The 18,255-nt window shown below is 33.7% G+C and overlaps 2 protein-coding genes across 4 annotated transcripts; one reads left to right on the forward strand and one right to left on the reverse strand.

Moving 5' to 3' along the window:
* Positions 1-4,997: 4,997 nt before the first annotated feature.
* Positions 4,998-7,852, forward strand: LOC101258199 (uncharacterized). 2 transcript variants are annotated; one of them, XM_010328938.4, is made up of 2 exons: positions 4,998-5,120; positions 5,922-7,852. In XM_010328938.4, the coding sequence occupies exon 2, from the start codon at positions 5,923-5,925 to the stop codon at positions 7,582-7,584; it is 1,662 nt and encodes a 553-aa protein (XP_010327240.1). In that variant the 5' UTR covers positions 4,998-5,120; position 5,922; the 3' UTR covers positions 7,585-7,852. The 2 variants fall into 2 exon arrangements, with proteins under 2 accessions (XP_010327240.1, XP_004248404.1); XM_004248356.5 differs by lacking the exon at positions 4,998-5,120 and adding an exon at positions 5,197-5,334.
* A 1,424-nt stretch (positions 7,853-9,276) lies between these two features.
* Positions 9,277-17,408, reverse strand: LOC101257903 (polyadenylate-binding protein RBP45-like). Of its 2 annotated transcripts, none has more exons than XM_004248355.5 (7): positions 16,959-17,408; positions 14,243-14,711; positions 10,565-10,617; positions 10,360-10,490; positions 10,189-10,285; positions 9,924-10,100; positions 9,277-9,702 (listed from the first exon to the last, which is right to left on the reverse strand). In XM_004248355.5, exons 1-7 carry the CDS (start codon positions 17,259-17,261, stop codon positions 9,700-9,702), a joined length of 1,233 nt encoding a protein of 410 aa, XP_004248403.1. In that variant the 5' UTR covers positions 17,262-17,408; the 3' UTR covers positions 9,277-9,699. The 2 variants fall into 2 exon arrangements, with proteins under 2 accessions (XP_004248403.1, XP_010327241.1); XM_010328939.4 differs by having other exon boundaries at positions 9,924-10,103; positions 16,959-17,401.
* Between the last annotated feature and the right edge of the window lie 847 nt (positions 17,409-18,255).

The raw sequence follows: 18,255 nt of genomic DNA on the forward strand, positions 1-18,255 counted from the left end.
AATTGTTGGTAATCAATAAGTTTATCATATTTCTTGAGTTTAAAATTATAAACGTTATATTTTTTAAGCTTAAAATTATAAACGTAAAATTCTAATTCCGTAATGATGTTGCTTGGAGTGTCAATTTTTATTTTTTTTTGGTGTCAACGAATTAGATGAATAGATGATGATGATTGGGCTCTCTTCCTTTAATCATATTTTACCCTATACTTTCATTTTCCTCCTATTCTTTCACTAAACTTTTAACAAAGAATCTTCTACATTTTATATAATTTTTGTTTTTTTTTGTGGTATTGTCTCTGTGGAGGAAATCACGTTAAAAAGCAAAGCCTAAAAGAAGGGCATATCAAAAGAAATTCAAACAATTTTTTTCCTACTTTCTTTCTTAATCAAGGTTTTCTTTAAAAAAAATTGTCATCGCACACATCTTTAAAAAAATAAATAAATTATATAATGTGTGTATAATATTGGAAAAAAAGTTTATAGTATATGTTATTAAACTTTTAGAAATGTCTCAGCTATTTATTTTGTTATGCTACATTCTTGATAAGAAAAATCATATTTGTTGGGAGCGCCACCCTCGAGTGGGCCCTGTAGTGCGCGATTCGAATTTAGTCGGAGCTTTAACGCGGACTCTGAACACCGGGTGGAAAATAAATAAAAAAAACTCAAATGGTTGATTTTAAAAGCTCTATTGGACAGATGACCTCTGATTTAAACGAGCCATATCATTAGCTAGTTTATTTTTTTCAACAAACTAACTTTATTTTTTAATTCAACCAATTCAAATCGAAATTGATTTGAGTTTTAAATTTAAGAATCATTAAAATTTGATTCAAAATTTTAATTTTAGGGTAATGAATGAAACACATGCTGTTAATATTAAAGAGGGGCAAACAAATTGATGTGACACTGTAAATCTTCATGGGAATCATAATAAAATAAAATGAGTAATGATAAGCATATATAATAACATTGATAATAGAGAATATTTGTTTTATGTCAACCTATATTAATTTATTGATTATGACGATGGATGTGATGGAGGTTAAAAATACATAGGAATAATATAAAGCAAAATGATGCTCTAGAAGGTAGAAAATCAATTAAGCCTTTTCTGTTATTGATATATCAAGACTTTCTTGTTAAAAGTATTAAGTATTTATCATCATCATCATTAATTATAATGCTAATATTATCATTACTCTCTAGATAAAAAATGCACTTTGCCGACAATTATGAAATTTATTTACGTTGATGTTACCATTTTATTTATATTTTACCTTAGAGTAATTGGTTTGAACTATGTGAAATAATAATTTAATTGAATAGTTTTATTAAAACAAAAAAAGAAGAAGTCTGGAATTTGATATGGGAAGTTAATAAAAATACTACCTTCTTAAATATAATGAATTTTATGCGTTTCAAATACAAATTGATCAGAATTTCAATAAGAATATGAAACATAGAATAAAAATAAAAAGAGAAAACTATAGTCAAGAGTTCATGATTCAAATTGTATATTCAAACTATTTGGAATTTCAAACTTTTTGTCCCACTATTGCTTGATTATGTTTTCCTTAACTTTGTGGTAGGAGATCGAACTCTTTGGCTGACGTTTAGATTTTATTAAGTTATTATAAATACAAAATACGTAAAAAATTTGTTTATTGAAAGAAAAATATATTATTTAATCAAAAAAATAAAAAATGTATATCTAGAAAAGGCAAACATATGCTCAAAAGTTAAATCTGATGTTAAGAATATAAACTATGGTAAAAGAAAAGAAAACGTATAAAATATATTATAATAATATACTCTATTCGAAATATATATATGAAAGTTATTTAAGGTGTTGATATAGCTTCATGTACACACTTATGAACAACACTACAAAAATAACGTAGAATTCATAAATTGGATGGCGTGATTCACATTTTTCCATCCATTAAGAACATCCATCACTTTCATTATAATTTGTACTTATTCTTAATTTACCATCACTTTAAACAATTTTATGTTTTATTTTCATTAGAGTTGTCTTTTGGCAGCAGCTTATTGAAGATATAATTCTGAAGATTGAATATTAGGATAGTTGAATACTATTGTTTCTTTATTAACATTGTACGTTTACTCTCATACAATATTATTTTTCGATTTTAGTAGTAACTATCAATTATTTTCTTTGCTACAACTATCATATTATTTGTTAGTTATTGGATCGTTTCTTCCATATGTTCAGAATGACTTGTTCACTATTAAAAATTTACTTTGCATATTTAAATTTTAATATATTTTACTTGAGCTGAGAATCTATAATCATAAATTGTCTCTGTACAATTATTTACTTAAGTTGTTCGATGAGTTAGTCACACGCTTCAATACGGTGGACCAGACAAAGAGATTCCGAATATGAGTCTCACTATCGTTATTATTAATTTTTCACGTGCTTGACTCATGAAAAAGAATCAAACTTGCACATTAAGAAGCATATTAAATAATAATAAAAGTAGATAAAAATACAATCAAATTATCCGCTTAAGTTTTTAAATGAGTTAATCACCGAATTCAATACCATTGCTCTATAAGTTGTTCAAAATTATAACGGAATACTTCACAAATTGAGCAAAGTGTATCAATAATTGAGATTATGTTAAGAGCATAGAGAGCAAACCAATAATAAAAGCTTAAATATCTGTATTAATTGCTTATTAAATTATGTTGCTAATTGCACGTCAATGTCTAATCACATGTTAACCGATATTGTTATGTTATGATTTTGATTTGAAATTTAACAATTATTATAATACATACAAATGTTAATATAAATACTACCTAGTCAATTCTTAGGGTATGTCCCATAATGAAGTATAACGTTTTTCACGAAAATAAGTAACTCTACTATATTTTTACTTTTTTTTTTTTTTATGTTCGATACATAAGTAAAAGAATATATTCCAAAGTGGGGAGGATCACATTCAACTGAAAGTATTATACTCGTGAAATTTATTTTTCCTATTTATAGCTTGTTTGACCAAGCAAACTTTTTTTCCAAGGTATTTATTTTTTCCCAAAAATATTTTTTTAAAAATTATTTTTTTTAATTTTTGAAAATTTAAAGAACTTCCTCCGAAACACTTTCTACCAAAAATTTGACCAAGCACCATATTTCTAAAATAAGCAATTTTAGTCTTCCAAAAACTTATCCAAAAATAACTATATATAAGTAATTAAGTTGAATTAATTATGCTTATGATGAGGTTTGTTTGACAAAGTCCAATAATTCTTCCAGCCAGTGAGAGAGGAAAATTAGGAGGTGAAGTGTATAAGTAGAATATCCATGTTTATACTTCAAATAAATCAATACGAAATAACAAACTCCTTAAGTACAATTATTTGGGTTAATTACAACTGTATCATTTTGACTAATTAATTAGAGTAAATTGATTAATAATTGATGGGGAAGTTACACAATTGGCCGCTTGGCTGAAAATATTAACATGCCCCTAATCGATATTCATATATATTATACATCAACATACTAATTACGCACGTAAAACAAAATGAATAAAGTTGAATGTCAAGATATATAGGGTCTTTTCAAGAATAAGGGATTTTTGTAACACAAAAAAAAACGTTGAAACCACAAAAAGTAATTTAACTCAATTCTTTTCCTTGTAAGTAGAGATTTTGCTTTTTCACCTCGTTTAGTATATATTATATATCTGTTGGCTATTGATTTTGGATGGGTGGCAAAACTATGTAAAAGTCCCTACTATTATCTTTTAATTGGGACAACATAAGTTTGTTCATTTCTTTGTAAAGGGTTAATTGAAGGGTTATGGAAATGGGGAGATTAATTATACCTAAAGGAACTTGTGAGGAATTGAGCTGGCAAAGGATATGCAATAAGGTTGAGTTGTAGATAATCTAGAAAGAAGTAAAACAAAAGGTTGTCAATGACCATTTCTATTTTTTTTTAAAAATATCTTATGACAAGTTATAATTTAAAATTTTTATTTATCCCTCTCTTGTACTACATTTGTGATTGCTCATAAATTATAGTATATACCTCAATTTGCTTGGGATTGATGAGTAATTGTTATTGCTAATCATACTTTTGGGCTGAATTTGTATATCAAAGACTCTCTCACCAACACTCATCTAGTTCACAATGCCTTTAATAAATGTATACACATTAGATAATTAATTGTGTATATATTTGTAATTTTATGTATAACAGTTTTCAGGTGATTTTTTATTTTTATTTCTGAATTTATGGTCCTATAGAAATTTTCTTGGACTAAACTTTTGACATACAAGGCAAAAAATCTCTAGTGTGAACTTGGATGCTACTACACATCTTATGTCGGATAATTAAGAACCATCGACTTGAGTGGAAAAAACTATAGACAATCTTGAGATTCATTTACAAGTAGATATACGAATAAACATGTCTTCCTTCGTCTGAATGAGTAAAATAATGAGCTCTCGCAATCATACAAAGTCATGCGCAAATATATATATACATATACATCTTTGTATATTGATTCGTATATAATTATATCACTCCTTCAACCCTCACAATTATATAGATTGTTATATACAAATATATACTATTTGTGTTTTTATGTATATTGTTCCCCCCAAAAAATGATAGATGAAATTAGTCATGTATTTATGGTTCACAACTATATAGATTGTTATATACAAATATATACTATTTGTTTGTTTTTATGTATATTGTTCCTCCCAAAAAAAAATGATAGATGAAATTAGTCATATATTTATGGTTCATAATTATATAGATTGGTTATAGACAAATATATATATTTTTTTGTGTTTTTATTTATATTGACCTCCCAAAAGATGTTTTAGAGTTAAAAACAATTCGCCCATTTACAATCCCAACAAAAATTTAGCCTTTATTTCATTTCCTCTCTCATTATTCTCATGTTCACTCAGCTGAAAAGAAAATATATATATATATATATATATGTTAACAATAAAAGAGTCTAAAAAATAAAGGATAAAAGAAATTCCTTCAAGGCAAAAAAAATAAAATTAGATCTATAAAAGAATTTCTATTGCCATCAATTCTTTGGGAGATTTAGAAACAGGTAATTTTCATTTTCTCCATATAGTTTATCCATGATTTGTTTTTTTATGGTTAAAAAAATTTAGGAGCAAAATGAATATCAATCATCATGTATGCAATGAATTGATGGATTAACAATCTTGATTCATAAAAAAACATGACATAAATCTAATGTAAATTGAGTTGTTTTAGGAAAGATATGTGCTTTTGGGATTGAATTTATAGCTAACACATAGGTAACATTGGTTGTTTATGAAAATTATTCATGTTTTATCTTCTATTTTTTACTGATCTAATCAATGTGTTTCTATGTATATATCATATAATTGATTTTGTTCATTCAATTATTCTTTACTTCTGGATGTTAACTTTTTCGTTCGGTTAGCTATTCGATGGGACTAAAATCCCTATCTAATCCTCGATGTGTGAAATGATCATTTTTTCGATAGAACCAATATCCCAATCTAATCCTCGATGTGTGAGAGATGTCTCTTCGATAGAACCTATCTAATCCTCGAAGTGTATAACATGTTTGAAGTGGTATTAGCTTTTTGATAGAACCAAGATCATACCTGAATATCCTTAGTTTTTGCTTTGAAGACTGATTCAAAAGGATCATGATGAATATTGAAACATCAAAATTTTTTTTTAATCCAATGGAGTAATTTTATTTTAAGATTCAAAAGGATCATGATGAATATCTCCACTAAAGATGATTTCTGGTGAAGTACAAGCTTTTATTAATATATTTTATGCATTCACCACTTAAAGTGAAGTGAATACAAAGTGCTTGTATAAAACACTCAAAAGTTAGATTTTTCAGGATGAATGAGCAAGCTACACAAGATAACAATCCCTCTGCTCCAACAATCCTTCCAGCAAAGCGAAGGCGTGGACGGCCACGCAAAGATGGAGGTGTTGCCAAGAGAGGGAATTTGCAGTCAGCAGCGATGACAGCTCCAGCACCCGAAAACATCAAGAAAGTTCAACGAAATGCTGTTGAAGTAAACCAAAAAGATGGCATTATTGGCAGTAACAACGGTGTAGGACAGATGGTTTCTGGTGTCGTTGATGGTCGTTTTGATGCAGGGTACTTCATTACGGTGAGGGTTGGTAATAGCAGCAGCACGCTCCGTGGATTAGTCTTCCAGCCAGGGAGATTTGCCCCAATTACACCAGCAAATGATGTTGCCCCATCAGCTACAATGTATCACAGGAATCAAGTTGCTATAAACCAGCTTCAGCAAGAACAACAGCCAAATGTGGCACCAGGACAACAAGTTTTAACTTCGAACCCAATGTCAACTGCTCCATTTATACCAAATACCAACCAATTTCCTCCTGTTATGGCACCTAACGAGGGACGATGCAACGTGACTTCAACCTTGGGTGAAAAAGTCATGCTGCAGCAGCCAAATCAAGATCAAAGAGTCCAAATCCACCAATCCCATCTTACCATTCCGGTGGAAAATCTTAGAATGGTTGAAAAGGATGAAGTGATGCGGGTATTTGAAATCCCGAACCAATCAGAAGGGACTACTAAAATGGTTGAAGAATCCATATTGGAACCAAAAGGTAGTGACGGAACTAGCAATCAGGTACAAAAAGCTCAAAACCAACTCATGGGCTCAATGTTTCAGTCTGACATTCTTTTTCATGGTAACCTTAACAGCCCAAGTGGTGAAATTCATCATAATCCTGTTGTGTCTAAGTCTCAAGAGGCGTTAGACAACCACCAGATTGAATCTGAATCCAAGAATGATAAGCAACCGAATCCTGAGCAGTCGTATATCCAAACTTTACTCCAGCCTGGAGAGTTGGTTCACTGTGCAGCCAAGAAACTTGAGATCCACCAGTCTCCTCCTGTAAACGCTCAAACTCAACTCTACTCCTCCCAAGGGCTTCCTCCAATGAATGAAGAGATTCAGCTAAAACAATGGACTCATGGCGGACAAGAAAACCCACAGAATCAATTCAATCAAAGTACTCTATTTGCTGAACTTAACTCTGTTTCCCCTGCTGCAGAAACTCAAGTTCAGCCAAGCAATGAACTAAAAACCACATTTCTTGAACAGAATTATGTTCAGATGACTCAACCTCTAGAGGTTGGAGCTAATGAGAATCCGAATCCCGAGATCAACCAAGTACTGGTTGCTGGTGAAACTCAAGTTGTGCCTGAAGAGTCAATTAGGACTACTTCAATGGACTTCATGATGGAAAATCTGAATTATCCAAAGAACGATGAACCACAAAGCATTCATATTGGACCTGAAGTTGACTTATCAAGAAATGTGGAAACAGCAAATGAAACTAAGCAAGCAAGTGATCCTCCTGGTGACAAACTATTGCTAGGTTCTCAATTATCACCAAAGCAACAAGAGGTGGAAACCGATAATTCTGATCATTCAGCTAAACTTGAAACTCAGAACAAAAGTTGTGATGGTGGCAACATCAACCTGGAGATGTTTCACCAAGTCAAACCTTGAAGCTGCTCATGAATAAGAGCAACAATGTTATAGATCTTTAAGTAGCTGGCAGTATAGGACCTTATCTTCATGTTAGACTTTGGTAACTTTTCTTTTTATTTGCAAGAACTCATCTGGAGTCACAGGACCTTAATCATCCCAACTATGTCTGTTTTCCCCAACAGTATGGCAGGTCCCCTTTGTTAGCTTTAGAGGCGGAACCAGAATTTGAAGTTCATGAGTTCTAAATTTGTCACTGGATGGAGAAATCTATAGCTTGCTTTAGTTACTAAGTTCGTAATTAAATATTTATACATATAATAGATTCCATGATTATAAATTTACAATATGATTAAGAGAATCAAAGGTGACCCCTTAATCAAGAATGATTTAACTTGTATACTTTGACATTGTAAAGAATTTTTATATTATTATCTTAACTGTCTCTATGTAATGTTCTATCGTGAGATTAGTCGTACATAAGCAAAAGGAGTAAGGTAAGGATCATTAGAGTAATATTTCCAATGAGCCTTGCCTGTTCTATCAATCCCTGCTATTTTTCCAACTTGATCTCGCGGATACATGTAATTTTGAAAGAATATGTGTCTGGTGTGTGACAAACAACGTTTCATTCCTTTGTCAAGGGCTCGATCAATTGATATGTTTTATAAATACTAAAAAGTCAATTTCTTGAATACTTGTAAAGTGCTGAATTCATCAAAATAAACTTACAAAATTCCTTGAATAGTATGGATTTGATTGAATCAAAGTACTGTAAATATTCCCAAAATTTATTTATTCCTACAGTTTGAACCCATGAGTTGTTGATTAGGATTTAGGTGCATGCAGTTGACATAGAAAGGAAGACCAACTCAAGATTCCTCTGTTGTAAAAAAATACCATAGACCTATTTGCCTTTTGAAAAAGACAGGTTTGACATTCTGATAGAAGTAGTAGACCAGGTCTGATTAGAATGTTTTCTATAAGTTGAGATAGAAAGGAAAGCACAGAGAACATATACTTGTGCTCCTCATGACAGGCGTAAAGCTGCGTAGTACTGCGTACACACCACCCTTTCTAGACCCCACTTGTCGAAATACGTTCGGGTATGTTGTTGTCTTCAAGCTATAGATAAATGGAAGTCGTAGATCTGTTTTTGGTTATATTTTTAAGTTTCTTAGCTGCAGTTTTCACCATAATTGTGAGGGAGAATCTGCAGGAGTTTTGTGTTAATTTATTTTTCCTAATCCTCCTCTTGATTTTCTTTCTTACTTTCCCCAAGTCTTTCATTTTCGTCCTTTACAACTGTTTTCTGATTACCTGCATTTCTATGTTTAAAAATGCCTTTAAAATTCTGTGGACCTTGATGTTTTCTTGATTTGTAATGCATTTTATTTTGAGAGTTAATTAAGGAAGTATTTGGATTTGAAAAGAATACGTCTCTACATACGTGATTGGCATTAATGATGGGTTCTTTTGGTTATTCTGTCTTCACAAAGATAAGAGAAGGGGCAAGGGCTGGGTACTCGCAAGTCGCAACACTCTCCAAATCTCACTTGTAAGGTTACACTAGGTGTGTTAATTCGAGATACAGTTGAATGTTTGAAAATTGACTCAAACTCCAGGAACCTTTAACTAGACGATGACTGCAAATTTGTAATGATGATATCTGAACACCCACATAAGCAGAATAAAGATAACAAGCCATCTGAATTCAAAAAAGGGTAATAAACCAGACACAAGATCTTATGATTGAAAGAAATGGCAAACCAAAACCATATCCACACAAGAAAATTAGAAAGAAGAGCACCATGATCAAAATCAACATTCTGACAGCCAAAACTATGGAAAGTATAAAAAGATACGTCCTTGACCTATCTGAGGTCTTTCACATCACTAGGCCGCATGTAACAAAAATGGCCAGTGCGCAATAGGCCGAGAAAAAGGGAAATAGATAGAAAAGGCAACTACAGAAACAGACAGCTGACCAGAACATAAATGTATCTCCAAGAACTAACCTACAGATAACCAACTACACTACCTCTGCATTCATCTGAAAAACCTATGCGCTTCGCATTTCAACATCAGTTTTTTTGCCATGTTAGGAAGCTCTCACCAATTCCTTTGACCAGCAGATTACTGCAAAATGTAAGGCAATTTCTAGTCATGAGGAACAAATGTGATATATGATGAATGAAATTGCTTCTGGGTAACCACTTCTCCTTCTCTAGCAACTCATTTTATTCGCTCTAACTATGACAAACAAACAAGTGTACTCCCTCCTAGTAGAATGTGTATAGATTCAATGTCATTCCCTACACAGGAAAACAAGATAAAGAGTTCAAAGGTTTGGAAAATACCTGAGGCTGCTGCGGCATTTGTTGCTGTTGATGTGGAGGTTGTGCATAATTCCCATACCCGGCATAGCCTGCATAGTACATATTTGGGTCCTGAGTAGGTTGGGCATAACCATAGGCGTCATATCCTGGTGTATACCCATAATAACCCCCACTCCACTGGTTCGGATCACCCTGAGACTGCTGAAAAGGCGAGCATATTATTTAATCAGCCACCTCACGACGGTTATGATGCAGTAGTCAGAGAACATTTAGGCAAAATAATAACCTGCTTGTTTGAAGGGCTACGACCCCATGAAAGGCGGATGGTTTGTCCACCCAACTGAGTTCCACTCAATGCATTTAGAGCTTCCTCAGCACAGCTTCTGCCATAGCAATGCCAGCATGTTAGTTTCCTTATCACTGAATTTGACTAAGTTCAGAAGGCATGTTACTGTACCTATCAGTAAATTGAACAAAACCACAACGTTTGCCTAGTGGTATTTTTACATGAAGCAATTGCCCATAGTTCCCAAAAACCTGCCTGAGGTGATCATCAGTTACACTAGCATCCAAGTTCCCAACGAAAATCTGCAATTTAAGTTGTTTAACATGAGTACAGTTTGAGAGAAACATTGAATGATGATATAAGGAAATGTACCGACCGTCGTATTAGTAGGGTCATCCTCATTTTGAGTTCCAGTACTTTGATATGAAGCTACAAATGAAAGAACAAATGTGAAGGTGGTTAGCAGAGATATATGTTAAAGCAAATTAAAATGCAGTTGAAAAACAAAACTAAAAGCAAATGTCCCCATAAAACAGTAAAGTTCACACAAAAGGTCAGGCATGGCTAATACTTGGACATGTTTTCATCGTCACCAAACTGGTGGGGTACTCAACTCCCTCTGAATTCCAGATTAAACACAGAAGGTCTGATCGTCCGCAAGAAAAGTAAAATTAGCATCTCAACTTCCTATATGTTCAATTTTTTTTTCTTTTTCTTTTATGTTTGGGGGAAGGGTTGGGATGGGATGGAAGAGAACATATTTAAAGATGACGATCACTATTGGTAGGGCAATTGAAGTATTATACACAACGAAACATTTAGTAAAAAAAGAGCAGAATAGAAAATACATCTTAGAAAAAGTTGGAAGAATGAAGCACCCTACAAGGTGGATTGACTAGTGGTATGAGATGCTTGCCTAACCCAAAACAAATTAGAAAAGAGAGGGATAATCACATGCAGTAGTTGTGTCCTAAGTAAGAAGGATATGATGATGGTCAATCATATTTTCATCCATTGCAGATTGACTAATTAGCTGGGAAAATGCTATTGCTTATATGTGACCTGACGTGACGCAGGCAAGGAAATCCAGACAACTGTTCTTATGCTGAGATGAAAGAAGCCTCAACATCTGAAGCCCCTTTGGCGTACTGTCCCTGCAGCAATATGGAGGACAATTTGTAGGGACAGAAACCAGAGATTTCTTTACTTTAAAAAAAAAAAAAGGAGACCAGAGTTTTTAAAGGGAAACAAGAAAGCATAGTTAGACTAAAGTTCAATATATTCCTACAGTAGCTTTTCGGTGTAAAAAGATTGATGTACATGAAAAAGAAGGTTTGGTAAATTTCACTTGTTCTACTAGCCTGTTTAGCCAAGTAATTTAGAGGCCAAACACATTTTTTTGGGAAATTTGAGGTGTTTGGCCAACAAGTAAAACTACTTTTAAGGATAGGGGTTTTACCCTGTGCACACCCAAAGGATAGCGGCTACAGGTTTCCCTTGTCATTAAAAAACAAAAAAAAAGTAAACTACTATTAAGTAGAAAGAAGTAGTTTTACTTCATGGGGAGAAGCAAAAATAGAAAATTATGTTTTTCAAGACAAGAACTATCCCTACCATAAATACATATTTACCAAGTATAGCCCTCGTTAAATCCCTTAATTGCTAAATATACATATTTTGTATCGCAACTCCTTTTGATTCCAGTAATATATTGGTCTCTAGATATTACTGTGCTTCCAAGCTTACAGAGAAAAGCCAAACATCAAAAGTAGGTAGGTAGCTATACCTTTGACGTTTCGCATTTTTTTTGGGGGGGTAATTTTAAAAAGCCTAAAGTAAAGTGCTTTTAAGAACTTTGTATCTTTGTCAAACACCTCTTAAAATTAAGAAGTGCTTAAAGACCAAAATCACCTAAAACTAAGTCAATCCAAACACCCTAATAATCTTTTTCATCAACATCAACGATCAAATTTATAAGGTTTCAGGAATAGATCATATAACCATATGATGCACTTATATACACCATATTTTGATTAGTAGTGCGGCAAATGAGATCTCACTCATTCATTTAAATGATAAAAGTAAAATCACAGTTACTTATTTTTGTGATGAGTTCAGTATTATCAAAGACAAAAAGCGCAAAAAAACTCTAAGGTCTGTGGGGCTTTAAGCGCAAATAAAGTGTGGCTTTAATGGAAAAAGGCGCAAAGGGAGAAAAAAATACAAATGTTTATAAACTTGAATGATAAATATATGACCAAAGAAGATGAAAAAAGATTATGATAAAATGAAATATCAATCTTTTAGTGTCACTCCAATGGAAAAGTTTGTCTTATAACCTTGATGACGACACTGAAGCACACATAAAGCGAGGCGAAGCGCTCAACACGTTTTGAGCTCGCTTCAGGCCTTAAGCGCACTTTAAGCGTGCCTTTGATAACACTTCATGAGTTCCCCATATATAGTGATATAATTTGTGGAATGGTTTTAAATTTTGTTTTGGTTGATGTTTCTTAGTATATTTAAATCATCATGTTGATATTATATCAATATTTTAATATTTTCTTTGATTTATCTATGTCTTTATTGATCCTTGGCACTTGCTTTGTCCAGAGATTTATAGAATGAGACAATTGTCAAAAAGGAAAGACAGAATAGAAATGTGACTAGACTATATGGAGTGCTGTAATTTTCTGAACAATGTCATGACTATGTACCCATTCGGCACAATTTTTTGTAATCAATGACACAATCTACACGAGAATACCATATTTATCCGGACTATGATGCTTTTAGCTCTTCAGTATATGTCCATACAACAGACGACAGAAATCAAAGTCATGATTTTCATAAGCCATAATACTTTTGAACTATCTTTCTGCCATATGAACGTCAAAACACGGTAATTTCAGGATCTAAAGGCACTATTGAAGTACAATGATTTGCAATACATTCAAAGAACATTTGCAGGCAATCTAGAGATACAGAAAACATATCCTAACACCACCCTTGATATCTTTATTAAAGCTCTAGACGTCTTGACAACAGAAGTAAAAAAGAGATGCAGAAAATTAATTACCAAAACTCATCTAAAGAATTTTAAAAGATTTATTCAAAACAAGGAAAGAAATAGAGTTATTACACATCACGTTACAAATTATACATACTTGAATGTCAATATATCAAAGAACCCTAGCAGAAACAAACTATATGATGTATTCTGTTCAAAAATGAAATGATGGATTATTGACTAGTAATGGAGAGAGGAAACCCCAACACCGTGAGGGCAGATCTCTAAGACAAATTCATGAGGCAAATGAAGCAGATAAAGGACCAGGATATCCTAAGTTGACAATTGAAACTGACAAAGAGCTTAGAGGTACACTGAAGATCAAAGTGACACTGGTGGCAATCATATGAAATAAACAAGAGTAAAATGTCTGAATAGTAAAGATAAAGTAATCTGAAGAAACAAGAGCAGAGTAGAGAGAAAAAACTGGATCTGTTAACATTAACACCGAAAGGACCTGATAGATGCAATTTAGCCACATTTAGATAAACTGACCTACACAACACCGTTCCCTAAAAGATACTCATTTCAGCTGAAACAAGCTCCAGGCCACTAAATGATAGAGCCTGCCTCTCATTTACCCTGCTTCGAGACAACCGTAGTTTTATGAGATTTAATATTTCAGAGAAATTTTTAGTACTCAAGGAAATAACATCACAAGCTGGTACTTCTCTTCAAAAACTCAACAGCACAACCTAAGGAAGCAAAACATAGAAGCACCACTTGGCCGACTGAGACCAAAACAGATAACTCTGGATCCCCAAAATAAACCAATAGAACCTTCAAGCTATCTAAATTAAGACCAAAACAAAAGCCAAAAATAAACAAATAGAATCTACAGCTATCTAAATTCAAAGCTCATGCTCTTTATGACAAATAAGCACAAAATCAAAGACTGTAGAATAACACAAGCATCAAACTGCAAGCTAGATGAAATACATTGTTCTTAACTACTCGAGAACATTACAACATGAGTGGATATACCTTGCATCTGACCACCAGAATTCTTCTTGTTAGCTGCAGGACCAATGCGCATGGGCCTAGTGGAGCAAAACTTTCCATTCATCTCAGTCATAGCTCGTAACTGCTCACTCTCATCCCCAAATCTAACAAACCCATAACCCTTTGTGTGCCCGGTTGCCCTATCTGTTACAACCTTAGCACCCTTGATTGAAGGATAATTGGGTCTGAATGTCTCCTGAAGCATGTAATCTGTGACATCAGCTGCCAAGTCTCCAACAAATATTGTATATTCAGGGGTGTTATCTGAACGCTTTTCACCCGAACCAAGTGATGCCCAGTTGAGCCTAAAATTTTGCTCAATATTAGGCATCAAGGTGCCATTGTATGCTTGTAGATTCCTTTCTGCAGCAGCATGACTATTAAACTCAATAAAGCCATAACCCTCTGATTGCTGAGTTTGCTTGTTGCGGATAACTTTAGCGGAAACCACCTACATATACAATTAAAGTTAATGTTTTCTCACTCAACCACAAGCAATGGGGAAAGAAGAAGACCGATTAGTTGCACAAATATGCACATTAGAGCAAACGAAGAGAGTAAGAGGGCGTTTGGATTGACTTTTTAAAAATAGCTTATAAGCTAAAAGCTAAAAGTTATAAGTTGGTCATACCCAACTTTTGGCCGGTGTAATAAAAAGCGAGGAAAAGGGCGCTAAAAGCACAAGGCGAGGCGAAGCGTAGCCCCAGTACTACTCTTTCTTCTCCTAAAGTGAGGTGACATTCAAAAGGAGCTCGCTTCTACAGTTGAAGTGAGAAGAGCAAGAAAAAAAAAAGCGAGAAAAGGCGCGCTTAATTTGAAAAAGCGCTAATTAGGGTTTTTTTAAAAAAATTGTAAGGTTTTTTTTTTCAATTTCTGATATTGTCTTCCGCGACTTTACAAAACCTCCTTTCGCTACTTCAAATATTTTTTTGGACTGTTGCGAGGCTGCGACTGCTGATGCTGCTGTAAGTTCTCTTCTTCTCTGCGACTGCTCTGCGACCTTTTTTTTTTAATTTATGGTTGCTGCTGTGTTTTTCTGTATTTTTATCGCTGCGACTGCTATAAGTTCTCTTCTTCTATTCTTCTCGGCGAGGCTGCCACTGATCAGTGATGTGTATGCTTGCTGCTCTATTTTTTTACTATCTATTTACTTTTAATCTAAGAATATATTACCTCTATTCAGGTATTTAATATTTTTATTTTAATACTAAATATCCCTTTACTTGAAAAAAAGAGCGTGCTTCGCTTCTCGCTTCTGTGAAGCGATCCCTCATCGCTTTTTTTCACTTCTCTCTTCCCAAAATACTGCTTTTGGCTTATTTTGAGCTTTTTTGGACTAAAAGTAAGTGCTAAAAAGCACTTCTTATCTTTGCCAACACTACAAAAAAAAAAAGAACTTACAATCGAAGAGCACTTAGAATAAGCCAATCCAAACACCCGTTAATCATGCATGTGCTTACAATCATGCACGTAGGAGTGTGCATTTCAGAACACGAGCATAAACTTGCATTACAAGTTGTATATCCGGATTCTCAAGATCTCAGATTTAGTGGGGCAAGACATTCACTAAAACAATTGTTGGTAAGATATACCCCTCAATTCCCAGGGGAGTCCACCCATCAATTATCAAATCAAAGATACCAAACGCATGATAGGATTAGTACCATACTAATAACTTAAAGATCAACGTTTATCTCATAACATATATAAAGGTACCCCAGAAACCAATGGATTAGCCTACTCAGAAAATTAGCAGCAATCAGTTACAAAGAAAGTCAAAGAGGAAGAAAAAGAGGAAGAAAAAAAAGAAGAAGAAAAAGCCTGGTTAGCCTTTCAGAGCAACGATTTCTTCCACAACTGCATTTAGGTAGCGCTATAGTTCGTTCGTCATACCCCCAGCCCAGGAATCATAACATACACTTCCAAATGGTTGCCACTGAAACCTCAAGAAAATTTTTTAAGAAAATATTTTCCTGCACACTAATTACATGAATAGAGGAAATTGATATAAATATACTATGTTATAACTTATAACTCACAATAAGCTCTGCTTAAATTAATATATGGGGAACCCCTCTACACTTGTATTAAAGTTAACTGTTTTTAATATTACTGCACAGTGTTCAGGGAAGCGTGAAGCGCTCACATACTCATTCTAGTCTGTGAAGCGTAGAAGGCTCGCATCGCTTCACTTCACACTCACTTTCCTGAACACTGTTACTGCATATCTTAACTCCACATTTTAAGTAGTACAGACTCCTGCATATAAAAACCATTGGAGATGTATCCACTTTCCTCGAATACACATACAAAACTCTGAAGAAATCAATCCAAATTATATGAACACTTAATAATTCTCAAGAAAAAATAGAAAAGATCCAATCTTCCCCCAAAAGACTTAGTTTTTCACATTAAATACTAGCAGCCATATCTAGAACATGTAAAAGTCCTTACCATAGCTTTTCAAGTAGCTTAGTTTTTCTGGTATAGTCATTACCTTTATAAAAAAGAAATATTTTCTGGTATAGTCTGCACTCTACAGAAACAACTAAATTAGCCTATGTGCAAAGCATAGTTTGAATGTCTTGACAGAATCATAAGAAAACATTTAAACATGTCATTATAAACCGGTCCTTATACATGTAATTCTCTAATAATGATATGTGTAAAACATGCATTTTATGAACTTTAACTATACCTCTCCAGTTTGCGCGAAGCAACTATATAGGTACTGCTCATCCATCCAAAACTGTAGATCTCCAATCCAAAGCGTCCGGACTTCATCAGCACTGGTCGGCTGAGCTGAAGCCGTGTACTGAGATTGTTGTTGTTGCTGCTGCGGTGGGGGTACTCCGCCACCCTGCTGCGGTGGTGGTTGGTAATAATAACCGGCCTGCGGTGGCAGAACCTGGTACTGCGGCTGCTGAGCCATCCACTGCTGTTGGTACTGTGGTTGCGCCGCCATTGGTGGTGGAACCATTGAACTTGCCGCCGGTTGCATCGTGTTGAAACCCTAGAGGAAAATATGTGGATGATGTGAGAGAGGAGATTGGAAGAAGCGAGAAAGAGATAATTTGTAGCTGATGCCACTGTAAAAGGGTACTATGGGCATGTAAAATTTTCAAACCTTCTAAATTTAGAAATACATGTAACAATTATTGCGTCTAAAATTGAACTATAATCCATAATTTGAGCGTTATTGAATTAATAACTTGAGAATGATTTGAAATTTTATAAATATTCGTTATTAATTCGGGAATATTTTTAATATTGGATAAATCAATAACTCATTTTACTTATGCGCACTCGTCCCCTTGCCCCTTAATTCATTTATGTTTTCATTTGTCGTTCATCCCAACTATTAGTTATATTCTTCAACAACGCAAAGATGACATTTGATGGGTTCAGATAGTTCGACAAATAGTCACTAGTGGAGTACATAAAAGTATTCCTCTTTTATTTTAGCTTATTATATAACAGATAACTAATAAGCTAATTAATCAATCAATATCAGTTAATTTGGTGGCAGTTGAGCACATATAAAAAGCTTATGCTTGTATAGATCTTACCTTTGGCTTTCACAATGCAAATTTAAATTAGTCGAATCTCAAAATAGGTATCAGACGACTAGGAACAAGTTATGAACAACTATATTAGATAGGGAAATGAAACTGACAACAACAATATGAAATGAGTATATCAAGTCACTTCAGGGATATCACATTCATCACTAGGTTAATTTTGAAATCAAAACACAAAGGGATCCCATAGTAATTTTCCTAATTTCTTTGTTCAATAAGTACAAAAATTTGTAAAATTTCTGTCTTCAAACAACAAAAGTAATAGAAATGTAAGCACAACAGCTATTAGTAACTGGCAAAAAGAATAGAGATATTCTGCGCCTTTTCACAAGTTTTACTTCTTGGATCCTTTTCAGCGCGGCTCCATACCTCGTGCAGAACTACACTAACTTCAGTTGATGCAACCATTGCAAA

The sequence above is a fragment of the Solanum lycopersicum genome, chromosome 10 (assembly GCF_036512215.1).
Source record: "Solanum lycopersicum chromosome 10, SLM_r2.1".
NCBI classification, from domain to species: domain Eukaryota; kingdom Viridiplantae; phylum Streptophyta; class Magnoliopsida; order Solanales; family Solanaceae; genus Solanum; species Solanum lycopersicum.